This window comes from Camelus bactrianus, chromosome 5 (genome assembly GCF_048773025.1).
Source record: "Camelus bactrianus isolate YW-2024 breed Bactrian camel chromosome 5, ASM4877302v1, whole genome shotgun sequence".
Classification (NCBI taxonomy): domain Eukaryota; kingdom Metazoa; phylum Chordata; class Mammalia; order Artiodactyla; family Camelidae; genus Camelus; species Camelus bactrianus.
In genome coordinates this window covers 81182401-81197035 of record NC_133543.1, presented here as the reverse complement: position 1 = coordinate 81197035, position 14635 = coordinate 81182401, and the positions used below count along the sequence as shown (strand labels likewise).

Genomic DNA, 14635 nt, shown 5'->3' with positions numbered 1-14635 from the left:
AGCGCCGCGCTGTGTGGGTCAAGGGTCAAGTCGCGTCATTTCCGGGAGGGGGGGCGAAGGGCTAGTACTTTCACCTCGGCCGACGGCCTAGAAAAGCCTAGAAGGAGCTCCTCTTTTCTTCCGCCTCCCGGTCGGCGCGTCAGGGGCCTGCGCAGAGCTCAGGAGACGAATCGCGGGGCGCGCTGCTGCGGCCGCCCCCTCTCGCGGGGAGGGGCCGGGGCGGGAGCGAGCGCGCTTGCGCGTTGCATGGCCTTTTCCCCAGTTCACGTGGCCGGAGGGCTGGACTGCGGGTTTCTCTTTGCGGCAGCGGCGGGAGGGGAGAGTACGAACTGCGGGGACCGGAGTCATGGTGAGTACCGCGTCGGCCGGTGGCCCGAGGGCCAGGGTTGGCCTGGGGTGCACGCGGAGCCCGGACGGCTCCCTTTGGGCCTGTTGAGAGGGGTAGGCGGTCACTCAGTGACCGGGCGCTGCGCTAACCCTGAATAGGAGAGGCTCCACTGACCTTTTTCTCAGCCGAGAGCTCTTTGCACGCGCGTGGAGGCAACGTGTGGCGCAGGGGGTGGGAACCCCGACTCCAGCGCGGCGGCCGACCCAAGTGCAGTTCCGCAGGGCCTTAGCAGGTGTGCAGTCGTCTTGAAAAAAGCATGATTCCAGACGGAGGAAGTTTAATGTTTGCTGACAATTTCTAGGAAAATCCGAGGAAGAAGAGTGCTTGACCTTGGATTGAACTAAGGTTGTTCTTAAAGCTGCTCTGGCTACTGACCAGAGGAGCCACAACGACCCCTAACACACATAGGGAATGGAAAATTAAGCTTGGAATGTAGAGTTGAACGTTCTAAGGGATTTTCTTTTAGTAATCTGAATTTTGGCGTTATCTTTGAACGCCACATGTGGTCTGTTTAGCATATATTGTTTTTGTTTCAAGTTTAACATTTCTCTCTCTCCAGGCAGGACAGGCATTTAGAAAGTTTCTCCCCCTCTTTGACCGCGTATTAGTTGAAAGGAGTGCAGCCGAAACTGTAACCAAAGGAGGCATTATGCTTCCAGAAAAATCTCAAGGGAAAGTATTGCAGGCAACAGTAGTAGCTGTTGGATCGGGCTCTAAAGGAAAGGTAAGGGACGACTAAAATGAAACTAATGTTTATGTGATGTGAAATGGAGAGAGAAAAAACCTTGGTTATTATTAAAAGTAGCCTTTTAGATAGCTTTTTTTTTCTATTTATAATAGCTTGTTATCTTAAAGATCATTTCTTTGGGGATTCACATCTACTCTCACACTAGCAAAAATGATTGTGAAATGAAATAGCTTATTTTATATGATGGAGGGTTGCAGAGTGTTAAAATCAGTAGGAATAATTATGCTTAAAGATAACCCGTGGGGGCTTTTTAAGAATTGAAGGGAAATTTGAACTCTTGGTCTAATCTCTAACACTAAAATTGCCCTAATCCTTTAACCACTTTGGGCCTTGGTTGGCATACCTTTGAAAGGAACTGAAATATGCTTCCACGCGTTCTTCAATTACTGTTTAGACCTCAGACTTACAAAAGTGTCAGCTGGATTACACATATGCCCTTTGGGACAAATATGTTAATTGCATTGTTTCAGTTGCCTCTAAGAAAGTTCTAGCAGGGAGTTACCTTATCCTGGAGTTAGGAATAGGAAGGCTTTGGGCACTCTGCTTCTACCCTCTCTGCAAATCTGCCTTGGAGGAAAGGAAATTGAATCACAAATGTATATGTTCCAGAGCCAGAAAACTTTTCATAAGGAAGTTGAATATGCCCATTGTACCTATGGTAGAGTTGAGTTTATGTTACTGTTTAACGGTTAAAAACTAGTTTAGTTTTCCCAGTATAGCACTTTGAACTTTTACACTGAAATCAGGTTTTACTTTAAGCCACTGTGTGTGCATTATTTCAAAATGTAACTCTCTAGTGGTGTTTTTGAGTGAAAGTCTATGATTGTATAAATTATATCACTTGGCCACCAAGTTCTTTTTTAACATTTGATTTGAGTGAGCACACTTATTAAAGAGTTAAGTGTAAATACTTGATCAACTAGATGTCTTTGCTAATAAACATCCTTATTTTCTGAAGGGTGGAGAGATTCAACCAGTTAGTGTGAAAGTTGGAGATAAAGTACTTCTCCCAGAATACGGAGGCACCAAAGTAGTTCTAGATGACAAGGTATGTAAATTTCATAATTTTAAGAGGAAGTTAAGTATTTGCTATTAGTTTTCTTAACTAATGGTTTCTCTATTTGCAGGATTATTTCTTATTTAGAGATGGTGACATTCTTGGAAAATATGTAGACTGAAATGTCACTATTGAAATGGCATCACGTGAAGCTGCCCATTCCACTGAAGTTCTGAAATCTTTTCATCATGTAAATAATTTCCACATCTCTCTTTTATAATAAACTAATGATATCCAAACTAATGACATCCAGTGTCTCTCAAATTTAGTTTCACTGTACTGATAGAAACATTTCCAAATAAAAATATATAAATGAATGGTTAATCTTTATTTAGTGATTTAAGATGGTTTTTAGGGTTCTTAGTTTGGTGGGGGTTTTTGTTTTTTTTTTTCAAGTAACCTGTAGAGAATTCTGGGAAACAAGGTTTTCAATTTTCAAATTGAGTTTAGCTTTTATATATATATATATATATATATATATATATATATATATATATATACTTGATGCTGATACAAAGCCACAGATTGACACTTAAGAAAGACAAGTAGTGACATTCTAATTTCATACATAACAAACATTTAAGTATAGTTCTTCATTTATGAAATCTATATTTTGAAAAACTTAATGAACATTTCCAGTTTTTAAAACAATATTACTACTTAGTCTACTTAACAAAAAATCCAAGGCAGAGTATATAGTAGGTCCCATTGGCTGAGTGCCTTCTGTATGCCAGCTAGGCACTGTGATAGTATTTACAGCTAACACTTCAGGAGGGTTTTCCAGGTGTTGGCAACTGTTGTGGGTATTTTTGCATGTATCAGTTGGTTTAATTTTTAAACATAAGATGTAGGTACTATAATTCCCATCTGGAAGATGAGGCACAGAGGAGTTAAGTAATAACTGGAAATACTCAGTAGGAAGTGACAAAGCCAGGATTTGGACATGTCCACCTGCAGATGCTAAAACTTCATCTTATATGGTCTCTGCTACTTTGTCAGCTAATTCTAAGCACTTGATAGTTGTAATTTCAACCTTGGTGATAACCACTGTGGGGGTGGGGGTGGTACCTAAAGTGTCTGCCAATTAGTAGGTATCAAGTATAAAATTTGTTGAATTTAACATATAGGAAACTGAATCACAGAACTGGATAAAATAGCTTGATTGAGCTATAGCAGCTAGGGAGAATTAAGATTTGAATGTAGAGAGTCCTACACGAGAGTCGATTGCCAGACCCTAAACTTGACTACTTGGCTACCAGCTATTTTCTGCCTTGGCAGTCAAAATTTATTTCCTAGTTTTGGTTCCTTACAAGCTAGTTGATGATCATGTCTTAAAAGTTGTTTCCCATATTTAAATTGTGTAATTGAACTCTAAATGAAATTTTAAGTGGCATGGAATAAAAGTCTCCATTTTTGGCTATGTCCCCATCAGTAAAGTAGTATTTATGTGTACTTATATGTTAGTGCCATTTGGTAAACTAAGGTTTTTGTTATATTTAGATAAAAGATTAAAAGCTCTATTTTCACAGATCCAGAGTTGGTCATCAGTTTCTTACTGTGCCCCAGGCACGTCATAACCTTGTAAGCACAATTTACCCTCTATTTCACCAGTGAGAAAACTGACTCAGAGATGAGGAAACTTGTTCAAGGCCATGTGGCTGGTAAATTGCAGTTAGGAATCCAGTCCAAAGGCCATGATTATGTTTTCCCAAAACCCCAAAAAATAAGTGAGTTTTGAGATCTAAAATGACAGTTTGTGAATCTTGGTTTGTCCTTGGAATTACTTGGTATACTTGAAACTTCAGGACTCCATCCACAATGTAAGTCAGAGGGATGGGAGAATTTTTTGTATCACAGAAGTCCTGTGATGCTTGTCTAGAAGAATTGCTAAAGATACAATTTTAGAGTGAGTCTTGCCTAATATGGGCAAGAGTTTTGGCATGAGATAATTTGGGCCAAAAATGAGGAATTTAGGGGTGTGGAACCATATGTTTTTGAAAAGCATGTCATTCACCTCAACAGAAAAATAGTAAGGAAAACAAAATAGATAAAATTCTGACTGGAATTTTCATGATAACATTACCATTTTTTGAGCACTTGCCAGGCATTGTTTTAAACACTTACCATATAATCTTGCTAAACTGTAGTCATAGCAATCCTTTGAGGCAGATGTTCTTTGCTTTATAGGTGAATGATGCACAGAGAAGTCGAATAACTTGCTCAAGCTGACACAAACTTTAAGTCATAGGTTGGAATTGAACTTAGGTTTGTCTGACTTCCAAGTCTGCCTTCCACTATTCTACACAAAAAATTTGGGAAATTGAGACTAAAAATTACCAGGGAGCTATTCTATCTACTATAGATAAGTGTTGTACAGTAGATACCTGGAACTTTTTCATCTTGCTTAACTGAAACTTTATGCCTGTTGATTAGCAATTCCCAATGTACCCTTCCTCCAGTCCCTGACCTCCACCCTTCTACTCTTCTCCTTCCACAAGTTTGACTATTTTAGATACTTCATGTAAGTGGAATGCAGGATTTGACCTTCTGTGATTGGTTTATTTCACTTAGCATAGTGTCCTCAAGGTTCATCCATGTTGCCAAATATTGCAGGATTGCCTTTTTTAAGGCTGAATAATATTCCATTGTATGTGTACACCACATTTTCTCTAACCAGTAGATGGACATTTAGGCATCCACATCTTGGCTATTGTGAATAGTGCTGCAGTTTACACAAAAGTGCTAGTATCCCTTTGAGATTCTGATTTCAATTCTTTTAGATAAATACCCAGAAGTGGAATTGCTGAATTCCACTACTATGGTAGTTCTATTAACTTTCTGAGGATCCTCTATACTGCTTTGCATGGTGGCTACGCCATTTTGCTTTCCCACCAACATGGATCATAAGGTTTTATGTAACAGAGATATGAACTTGTCACATTTGTTTCCTAATTTGATGTGCAGTTTTTGTTTATTGCTAGTCAAATCTCATTCTTTTGAAAATTTAAGTTATTCATTGATCCATAATTTTAGTGTATAGTATATGTCTCACTTTGGTTTTTTAAACCAATGATTATCTTTTCTCAACTTTATTGGAGTATCCATTCTTCCCTACCACCACTCCCCTGCTCCAAAATTTGAGATGTCACTTTTATCATACATTAAATTTTTAAATAAACATATTTCTGGATTTTGTAGTCTGTTCCATTGATCTCTATTCCACACTGTTTTCAATATAAATAATAAAATTTTTAAGTTTTATATGGCATTTCTTCCCCATACTTTTTCAACAATACACTTAGATGGCTGTGAGCACTTAAGCTTCTCAGTATGGACTGCCAGATTGCTCTCCAGCATTATACTAAGTCATGCCTTATCCAGCAAGTTAATTGCTGTTTTCCCTGCACCCACACCAAAATGAATTTTGAACTTTTGATTTATTTACATAAAGAGTATTTAAATGTTTTCCTTCACTCTTAAGCAATCTGTATGAGAGAGCCCACTCAAACCTAGGATCTGGATCCTGTGTTGCTTACATACTGGTTTTGTGACATTTGACAAATCCTAACCCCTCTTAGTTTAAGTATTAGCTGTAATAGGAGGGCTGTAGATGTCCCTAACATTTTTAGTGAAGTCTGTTATTTTCTTCCCAAACTTTAATTTTACTTAGATAACATGTATGTAGTTAAAAATTCAAAAGGATATACACTGAAAGAGGCCTTCCCATCTCTGTGCCCCAGCCACACAGTTCCATCTCTGGAGGCAAATAATGTAACAGTTTATATTCTTCCTTTCAGGGGTGTTTTATGTATACATAAGTATTTGTGTGTATATGTATTCTATGTATATAAAAAATACATTTTTTCCTTTTAAGAATAAAATAACATTTCATACACTCCATTTGGCACCTGGCTTTTTTTGTATTAACAATTTGTTTTTAGAATTAATCTATAAAGTACATAAAAAAGCTTTTTCATTCTCTTTATAGCTGTATGATGTTTCATTATATGGATAAGCCAAAATTTATTTAGGTGTTTCCCATTGATGGATATTTAAATTCTATTCTTATGCTAATAGAAATACTTCTGCAATAAATAAAATTTTTCATAAATTTTTTGCACATGTGAACAAGTATATCTGTAAGATAAATTGTTAGGCATGTAACTGCTATGTCAAAGTGTTTGTGGACTTTTATCACATACGTACACACATTTCTCCAAGTTGCACATTTGTATTAGTTTTATCAATTAATAGTCCTATCAGCAAATGTAAGACTGCTGATTTCTTCCCACTCTCAATAATACAGGATATTATACAGTTTTTATTTTGCCAAACTGATAATTTGTCATTATGAATGAAGGTGAACAACTCGTGTTTTAAGAGCCATCTCTATTTCCTTTACTGTTAACTGACTGTTCCTATTGAGTGTTAATGTCTTTGGCTCATTTTTCTAGTGGGTGACTTGACTTTTATGATTTGTGTGATATCTTTATTTATCAGGGAAATTGGTCCTTTGTGATAAGCTTTTTCCTCCAGTTCATCATTTTGTCTTTGATTTTGTTTATGCTTTGAACTTGTAGAAGTCACTTTGGTATAACTGAATAAATAAATGTTTCCCTTTATAGCTTCTGGTTATTATGTCAAACTCTGAAAGGTCTTCTCCAGTACTTTAAGGTTCTTTCATGGTTTCTTTAGGTATTTTCATAGTTTGGGTTTTTATTTTCCAATCTTGGCTTTATCTGGAGATTTTCCTGTTATAAGAGACAAAGAATGGATCCAACCCCTCTTCCTTTTTACAGATTAAGTGTAGCTCTTTAAGACATGTTAAAATTTAGCCTAACTTCTTGATCTCCAGAATATGTAAGCAGCTCATACAACTTAATAAGAAAAAAACAAACAACCCAATCCAAAAATGGGCAAAAGACCTAAACAGCAATTCTCCAAGGAAGAAATACAAATGATCAATAGGCACATGAAAAAATGCTCAATATCACTAATTATCAGAGAAATGCAAATCAAAACTACAATGAGGTATCACCTCACACCAGTCAGAATGGCCATCATTCAAAAGTCCACAAACGACAAATGCTGGAGAGGCTGTGGAGTAAAGGGAACCCTCCTACACTGCTGGTGGGAATGCAGTTTGGTGCAGCCACTGTGGAAAACAGTATGGAGATTCCTCAGAAGACTAGGAATAGACTTACCATATGACCCAGGAATCCCGCTCCTGGGCATATATCCAGAAAGAACCCTACTTCAAAATGACACCTGCACCCCAATGTTCATAGCAGCACTATTTACAATAGCCAAGACATGGAAACAGCCTAAATGTCCATCAACAGATGACTGGATAAAGAAGTTGTGGTATATTTATACAATGGAATACTATTCAGCCATAAAAACCAACAACATAACGCCATTTGCAGCAACATGGATGTTCCTGGAGAATGTCTTTCTAAATGAAGTAAGCCAGAAAGAAAGAAAAATAACATATGAGATCGTTCATATGTGGAATCTAAAAAAAAAAAATCATAAATATAAAACAGAAACAGACTTATAGACATAGAATACAAACTTGTGGTTGCCAAGGGGGCGGAGGGTGGGAAGGGAGAGACTGGGATTTCAAAGTGTAGAATAGATAAACAAGATTATACTGTATAGCACAGGGAAATATATACAAGATCTCTGGTAGCTCACAGCAAAAAAAAAGTGATAATAAATACATGTATGTTCATGTATAACAAAAATTGTGCTCTACACTGAAATTTGACACAACATTGTAAAATGACTATAACTCAATAAAAAAATGTTAAAAAAAAATTTAGCCTAACTCTTACAAAATGCTCTTTTGGTCTTAGTTAGCCTGGAGACTTGACTTGGAAGAAACAGTAGTGGATACTTATCTGGCTTGTCACTTTAAAAGGCCAGTTTGTTATAGTATTTTTATGCCATTCATTTTTTTTTTAACATGTGTCAGGCACTGCCTTAGGCCCTGGAGATAAGGGATGAATAAATGGAGGAGGCAGAAGTAAACAACTAAATTAATAGCATAATTTTAGACAGGAGGAGGGGATAACTCAGAGGTAGAGTGCCTGCCTAGCATGCACAAGGTCATGGATTCAATCCCCAATCCCTCCACTTAAAAAATAAGTAAAGAAATAAACCTAATTACCCTCTCCCCTAAAAAAAATTGCGTAATTTTAGAGATTAGTGTCATCAAGAAAATAAAAGTCGAGAATGCTGCTAAGTTAATGAGAGTATCCTATTGAACAAGGAAACCATAATAGTCTGTTGTGACTTATCTCTTCTGATCACCTCTTCCCTTCCTGAAAATTCAGGAATTGCTGTATTAGTTATCCATTGCTGCATAACAAATCATCCCAAACTTAGTGGCTTAAAACAACAATAAGCGTCTCACACAGTATATGTAGTTCAGAAATCTGGGGGCAGCTTATTCGGGTGATCCTAGTTTGGGGTCTTTTGTGAGGCTGCCATCATCCAGAGGTTTGACTGGAGCTGGAGATTTTACTTACAAGATGGACACTTACGCTGGGAGGGCAATGCTTGCTTGGTGTGAGCTTCGGTTCCCCACCATGCAGATCCCTTACAGGCTGCTTGAGGGTCCTCACACATGACAGCTTTCTCACCCAGGGCAGGTAAGCTAAGAGGGTAAAGTAGAACCACAATGTCTTTTATGACAAGTCACACGACATCATTTTCACAGTGTTCTGTTGGTTAAACAGATCAACCCTATTCAATGTGAGAGAGAACCACACAAAGATGTAAATCCCAGGAGATAATGATCACTGGGGACATCCTGGCAGCTGGCTACAACAATCACCAATTGGTCAAATATTCTAGAATTCCAGAGAGGAGAATGAAGTGCTGTGGGAGTTCAGTATCTCACTTATTTGTAGTCAAAGTTGTCTTAGTTTGAACTTTGTAAATCCAAAAAAATTGTCCATAACAAGTTTCATAAAGAGAAGTTAATTTTCAAATAATATGTTGAAAACGTATATAACCACACATACAATGTAACTAATTTTTTCAGCTATGAACGTACATCTCCATACTTCACTGCTGCTTCAACTTTACTTGGAGGAATGAAATCTCCTGCATCTCAGATAAATGCTACTTTAAGGCACATTTCAACTACTTTATGCATCATTCAGTCTGTCAGCTTTGTTCTTAGGCTGCCTTCTTTCAAGTCAAGATGGTTGATGCAGCTTCAGACTTGACAAGGTTCACTGGCAGAAAAAAGAGGCTATCTCTATTAGTATTTCTTCAGGAGCAAGAAAACCTTTCCCCCAAATGCTCCAGGTGCCTTTTCTTATCTCTTTAGATTAAAATGGAGTCACATGCCCATCCTTTAAATGTTGGCTTAGGCCAATAAGGATTTAACCTCAGCTAGAAATGGTTTTACCTTTCCATAGTCATATAGGGAGAGATGGATACTGAGCAAGAGCAAAGTATTTTTGCAAAGAACATGTGTGAAGGGGAACGAATGGCAAGTAGGCAACCAACAGGGGCTGCTTAATACTTAAGACATTTTGTTTTGTAGTGTAGTAATCCATATATCTTCCTTTCCCCTTTATTTTTAAGCTTTTAAAGGAAAGGAGATTATACATCTTAGTCATGTCTCTCAGCACTTGCTCAGTGCCTTACACACAATGGGCATTCACTATTTTACTTGGATTTTAAAAGTCCCCAAAGAGATTTTCATACTGGATGCACATTTTTGAAATTATTTATGATACTTTGGGTTTACAAAGTATTTTCTGCCAAAACTTTAAAAGATTCCAGAAATATTTACCTTTATATTCGCTTTCATACTCTGTGAGGAGAAGGAAGGAAATGCCATGCACTATTTTCATTTAAAAAAAATCCTTTTATTTGATAGATTGTTCAAAGTCTTACAGTCAACAGGCACAAGAACTTAGATTTTCTGAATCTCAACCAGAGTTATTTCCACTTGTCTCTATTTCCTTTAAAAAGACTACTCCTTCTATCACCGAAATATTCAAGTAACCCATTATTACATGTAACAGTTATTACAGATCATGTTCTTTTTTTCTTCTCCTCCTCCTCCCTGCTAAATTAATCCTGGTTATAAAACTGTTTTTGTTTGGAGGTCACAATGTGCAGACTGACAGAGGCATTAAAATGTGAAGGTTATGAGCTAGAAACATTTCAACCATAAAAAGCAAAGTTCTTCCTGTAAACAAGGCCAAAATTGACATCACAGTACAACTTTGCTGGACTTTTCAAAGAGACAAATGCGTATTTTGTTCCTGAATTTAGTACCTCCTTAGGCACTTTTTCTCTTGTTCTTTTCAGGTGGGCTGAAACTTACAAACCTGGACTTACAGGAATATTTAAGATAAGCTCCTTCAACTATAGGTAACTGATTTTTACAGCTCCGGGACAGCACCACACAGTCTGCGACATTGTAACTTAATCATTGGAGTAAGTAAGGTGGGGGGGCCTACCTAGGACTCTGCTCTCCACAGACCCACCCATAACTCTCTTAGGGAGGGAACATTTAGGTACTACTTATCTTAGTTTCTCACTGTATTTAGTAAGAGAATTAGTGATTTGCATGACTGTCTCCATTACTAGACTCTAAGAAACTTATAGTTAAGGACGGGGCCTTTTCATACTTGTACCTCAGAGCCGAATAGGTAGTAGAGCTTAATAAATATTTGTTTAATGAATAAATCTTCTGATATCTAGGAGGTAGTGATGGGATTAAGTCCTTCCTCTTGAAAAGTTACCAGTTTCTACATCTTCTAGAAAGAGGGAATCTTAAAGGCAGGTAGACTTCCTATTGTTAAACACCTTTGAACAAAGTTCCAAGTCACTGACAGTTACTCAGTTTTGCACTCACTCATTTGAACCAACTTCTCCTTCACGCCTCCCTTCCATCTTTGGAGGCTATCTGTGACCGTAGCTCTACTCTTAGCATTTTCAATACACCGTTAACTGTATGTGATGGGATATCTGATAGTTTGCTCTCTTGGAAATCACCCTTCTGTATGTACTCTTTGCCCTTTGAACTGTCTTTCCATCCGGTAACCGAAAGCCTCCCTCATCCTAGTTCAAAGGTTTAAAGCTTCTAAGCAGGAAACAAAAATGTTTGCCAAAACGTCCGTTAGTTCATGACTTAAGAGAACAATTAAAACTTGCAACAGAAGAAATTTGGAAACTTGTGAGATGTACAACTCCCACCGTCTTTCAAGGGGCATTCATTTTCTCCTTCTGCTTCTGATTTGCAAAAATTACAAGCTAATTTTGTCTGCTTAACGCACAATATCAAGTGTCCACTCTAGCTCAGATAATTGGCATGTGGGTCTTTTATCTACATAAACTAACTTGTCATTGAAAAGGTCCTTGGCTTTGAAGTCAGCGGATGGCAGAAATATCATTTGACACTCTAAACTCCAGTCTGATTTGAGATTGGGTCGATTTCAGGCAGGGTCTGTGGAATCTTCCCAGACTGCTGGCCTGTTTCCCACTTTGCATGCCTAGGCGGACTTCGGAACAGAATTATGCTTCTCTATGTAGTCGCCTGCACAAGGGTTTACTGAAAGGGTCGCCATTGTGCAAACTCTGTCCTTCCAGAGTGACTAACAAAGCCCAAGGAGATGCGTCAACGCCGGCCTTGCACATTCATTCGGTAGCCCTCTGCGCCAGACTGCAGGCTTACTCGGCAGCCGCTCTTGGCCGCGGAGGCCAGATCTTTCCCTACCTCCAGCAGCCGCCCGTGAGGCGTCGGCTGTTCCTTCTCTTGTCCCCCTCCCTCCGTCAGCCGGCCCTTTCCCGGACTCCCCCCGGTCCTCCCGCCCTGCTCCGCGCGGGCTACGGCTGTGCCGTCAGCAGCCACCCCTCCCCGGCGCCCAGGCCACAAGCGCCGCTCCGCCCCGCCTCCCGCGCAGGCAGCCGTCCCCCTACATCCGGGTACCGACTCCAGCCGCCCAGATTCTGGCACTATGGTCATGGCGGAGGGGACGGCAGTGCTGAGGCGGAACAGGCCGGGCACCAAGGCTCAGGTACTGTCTCTGCACCTTTGCTGGAGGGGGGCCTCTTGGTGCCGAGCCGTGCCGCGCCGCGCCGTGCCGCTCCGCACCTGGACGGTGGATTCCTCTGGGAGGAGGTTGGGCCGGGGCGGCCGGCGGGCGGGGGCACTGGTGCCCGGCCTGCTCTTCCGGAGCCTCGGCCCCTCGGTTTGCCTGAGGCAGCGGCGGCACTGGCGGCCCGCGAGGCCTGCGGAGCCCTGACTTGAGGGTGGGCGTGAGCGGCGCGTGCGGGCCGCCGAGGCCGTGGGCTGGGATTGTGTCAGCAGCGACTGTTTGTTCTGGCTTCTCCTCGGATCCTCAGCTGACCAGCGTCGGAGGGGCGCGGACGGCCAGGTGGAGACCCCGGGGGTTCTGTGAGGGTTGAGGCTCCGGATGTGGGAGGGAGGGGTGTAAACACAGTCCACCTCGTCCTAGCTTCCAGTCCCTACCTGGCTTGTGACGTGCCCGACCTCTGCCATCCAACTTGTCTAGCCGGATCTGGGAGTCGATAATATACTTTATCCTCCTCCTCCTGCTGCTTCCTTTTGACCACTTCTCGCCGCGGCTGTTCTCTGGTCCAGCAGGTTTTATCATCAGGTTGTGACTTGTTAGATGTCATTCCTTATGAATTTCTTTGTTATTAGGTGTGAAGCATAGGAAATGAACTGAAGATAATCGTATAATCATATCAACTTTTAGTAGGGCTGTGCGTGGGGGTGAATTGGTGCTCGTTTAGGTACGTTTAGGTATTGAGTCGGGATTTGCGAAAGACGGGATGCCTCATTCTTTAAAATCAAATAGACGTTTAGACTTCCTTTTATTAATCTGCCAGGTGAAATGGCTTGCTGTTAGCTAGATGTTCTAAAGGCAGAAGAGGTGTGTTAAAATGTAATTTTAAAGAAAAAATGATCCTGTAAGTGAAAAAAAAAATAAGAAAGAGCCATGGAGCTATCACCGTATGCTAGAGAATAGATTTTAATATCTTGCACAGAATTTGGAAAGGGAGTCCTTTCAAAGGGGACTTTTAGATCCCAGACATCTTCCCATATCCATATTACACATAAGGAAACAAGCCCACAGATTAGACTGCGTTTGTAGTCTCCAAATTCTTAGTTCACTAGTGACCTTTTCTCTTTAACAAGTTACTTCTATTTCTGAATTTTAGAGTTTAGTCTGAAAGTCTTTATAGAGTCACCTATGTCATTTACTTACAGTGGCAGTTTTGTGGTAGTACTAAGAATTTATATATTATTATGCTTTCTTTTTAACTTTTCCAAAATTTCTTTCTTTATAAACTTTTCTCAGATAACTTTACTTCGTATTCTGTGGAAACATTGCTTCCGATTCTTTTAAGTGATCAACTTTATATTTTTGTATTCATAAATGGACTTCTGTACTCACATTCTGAGAGTTACCCATTTTTACTCAAAAGTTCTTAATTTTGAAAGGTTACAAAATCATGTATTTTAAGTCAGTATTGTTAACACATCTGTTTGCTCTGTTATGAATAAGTCACATATAAGAAAGCTCCTTTGCTTTTTTTCCACATTGTCATAGATTAATGTTGTTAAGTAAAATACAGCAGAAAAGGTTGGGACTAAAAAAAAAAAGAACTGCTTAAGTAGCATTCAGTCCTATCCCTTGTCTTTCACACTGATTTCCTTCAATGAAATGGGTCTATTCTAAAATGATTTATTTAGAACTAAAATAGAGTAAGTAGAATATCTTCCTACTTACTTTTTTAAATTGGTTAGATTGGGATATAGGCACATAGTTGGTTTTCAACAAATGTTTGAAATAGATGAGAATGTTCATTAAGCTGGAGTTTTGGCACCTGTTGTAAGTGTTTAAAGTATATCACAGTTATGAGGCAAAGCATTTAATTTCTAATTAACTTTTCAGACATCTTTTCTGTGTACTACTATATGTGTTTTCTAATATTTTGAAAACAAAATATTCTACAAACTATTTTGATTTTTTTAAAACAAAAAAATAGGCAAGCTATATTGATAGAAACATTTTTACTACAAACCAGAAAGGAAGAATTTTAAAACTACTTTTTAATAATATGTAGGTGATATCTAGGAAAAGACATCCTGGAACAATCTCTAGGAAGTTATTTTTATTTCCCAACATGTAAAAATAAAGGTAGTTCATTTTCATTCAGATAAGGCAACTATTAAAAAAAATAGATGTGAAATGTTTAAGACACTTGAAAACGTACATCATACCCATCACCTACCCTCGGAACTAAGACATTACTGATATAGTTGAATCCCTCTGTACGACATTCTTTTGTCTTCTATCCATTCTCAGCCAGTAATGGTGATTATCATTTCTTCTCTTTCCTTTATACTTTTATTGAAATATACATTATCATAAGTATG

General features: G+C 39.2%; 1 protein-coding gene across 4 annotated transcripts in view; it reads left to right on the top strand.

Moving 5' to 3' along the window:
* Positions 1 to 73: 73 nt before the first annotated feature.
* The window catches only part of HSPE1 (heat shock protein family E (Hsp10) member 1), a 29419-nt gene continuing 14857 nt past the window's right edge, over positions 74 to 14635 (top strand). Inside the window, exons 1-4 of one of the 4 annotated variants that reach the window (XM_010971910.3) lie at positions 99 to 349; positions 948 to 1112; positions 2095 to 2184; positions 2264 to 2510. In XM_010971910.3, coding sequence (XP_010970212.1) covers positions 347 to 349; positions 948 to 1112; positions 2095 to 2184; positions 2264 to 2314 — 309 coding nt within the window. In that variant the 5' untranslated portion in view covers positions 99 to 346 and the 3' untranslated portion in view covers positions 2315 to 2510. Of the gene's footprint in view, positions 350 to 947; positions 1113 to 2094; positions 2185 to 2263; positions 2511 to 12092; positions 12243 to 12369; positions 12603 to 14635 lie in introns of those variants that run through there. The other 3 variants (XM_074364223.1, XM_074364221.1, XM_074364222.1) reach the window with 3 other exon arrangements.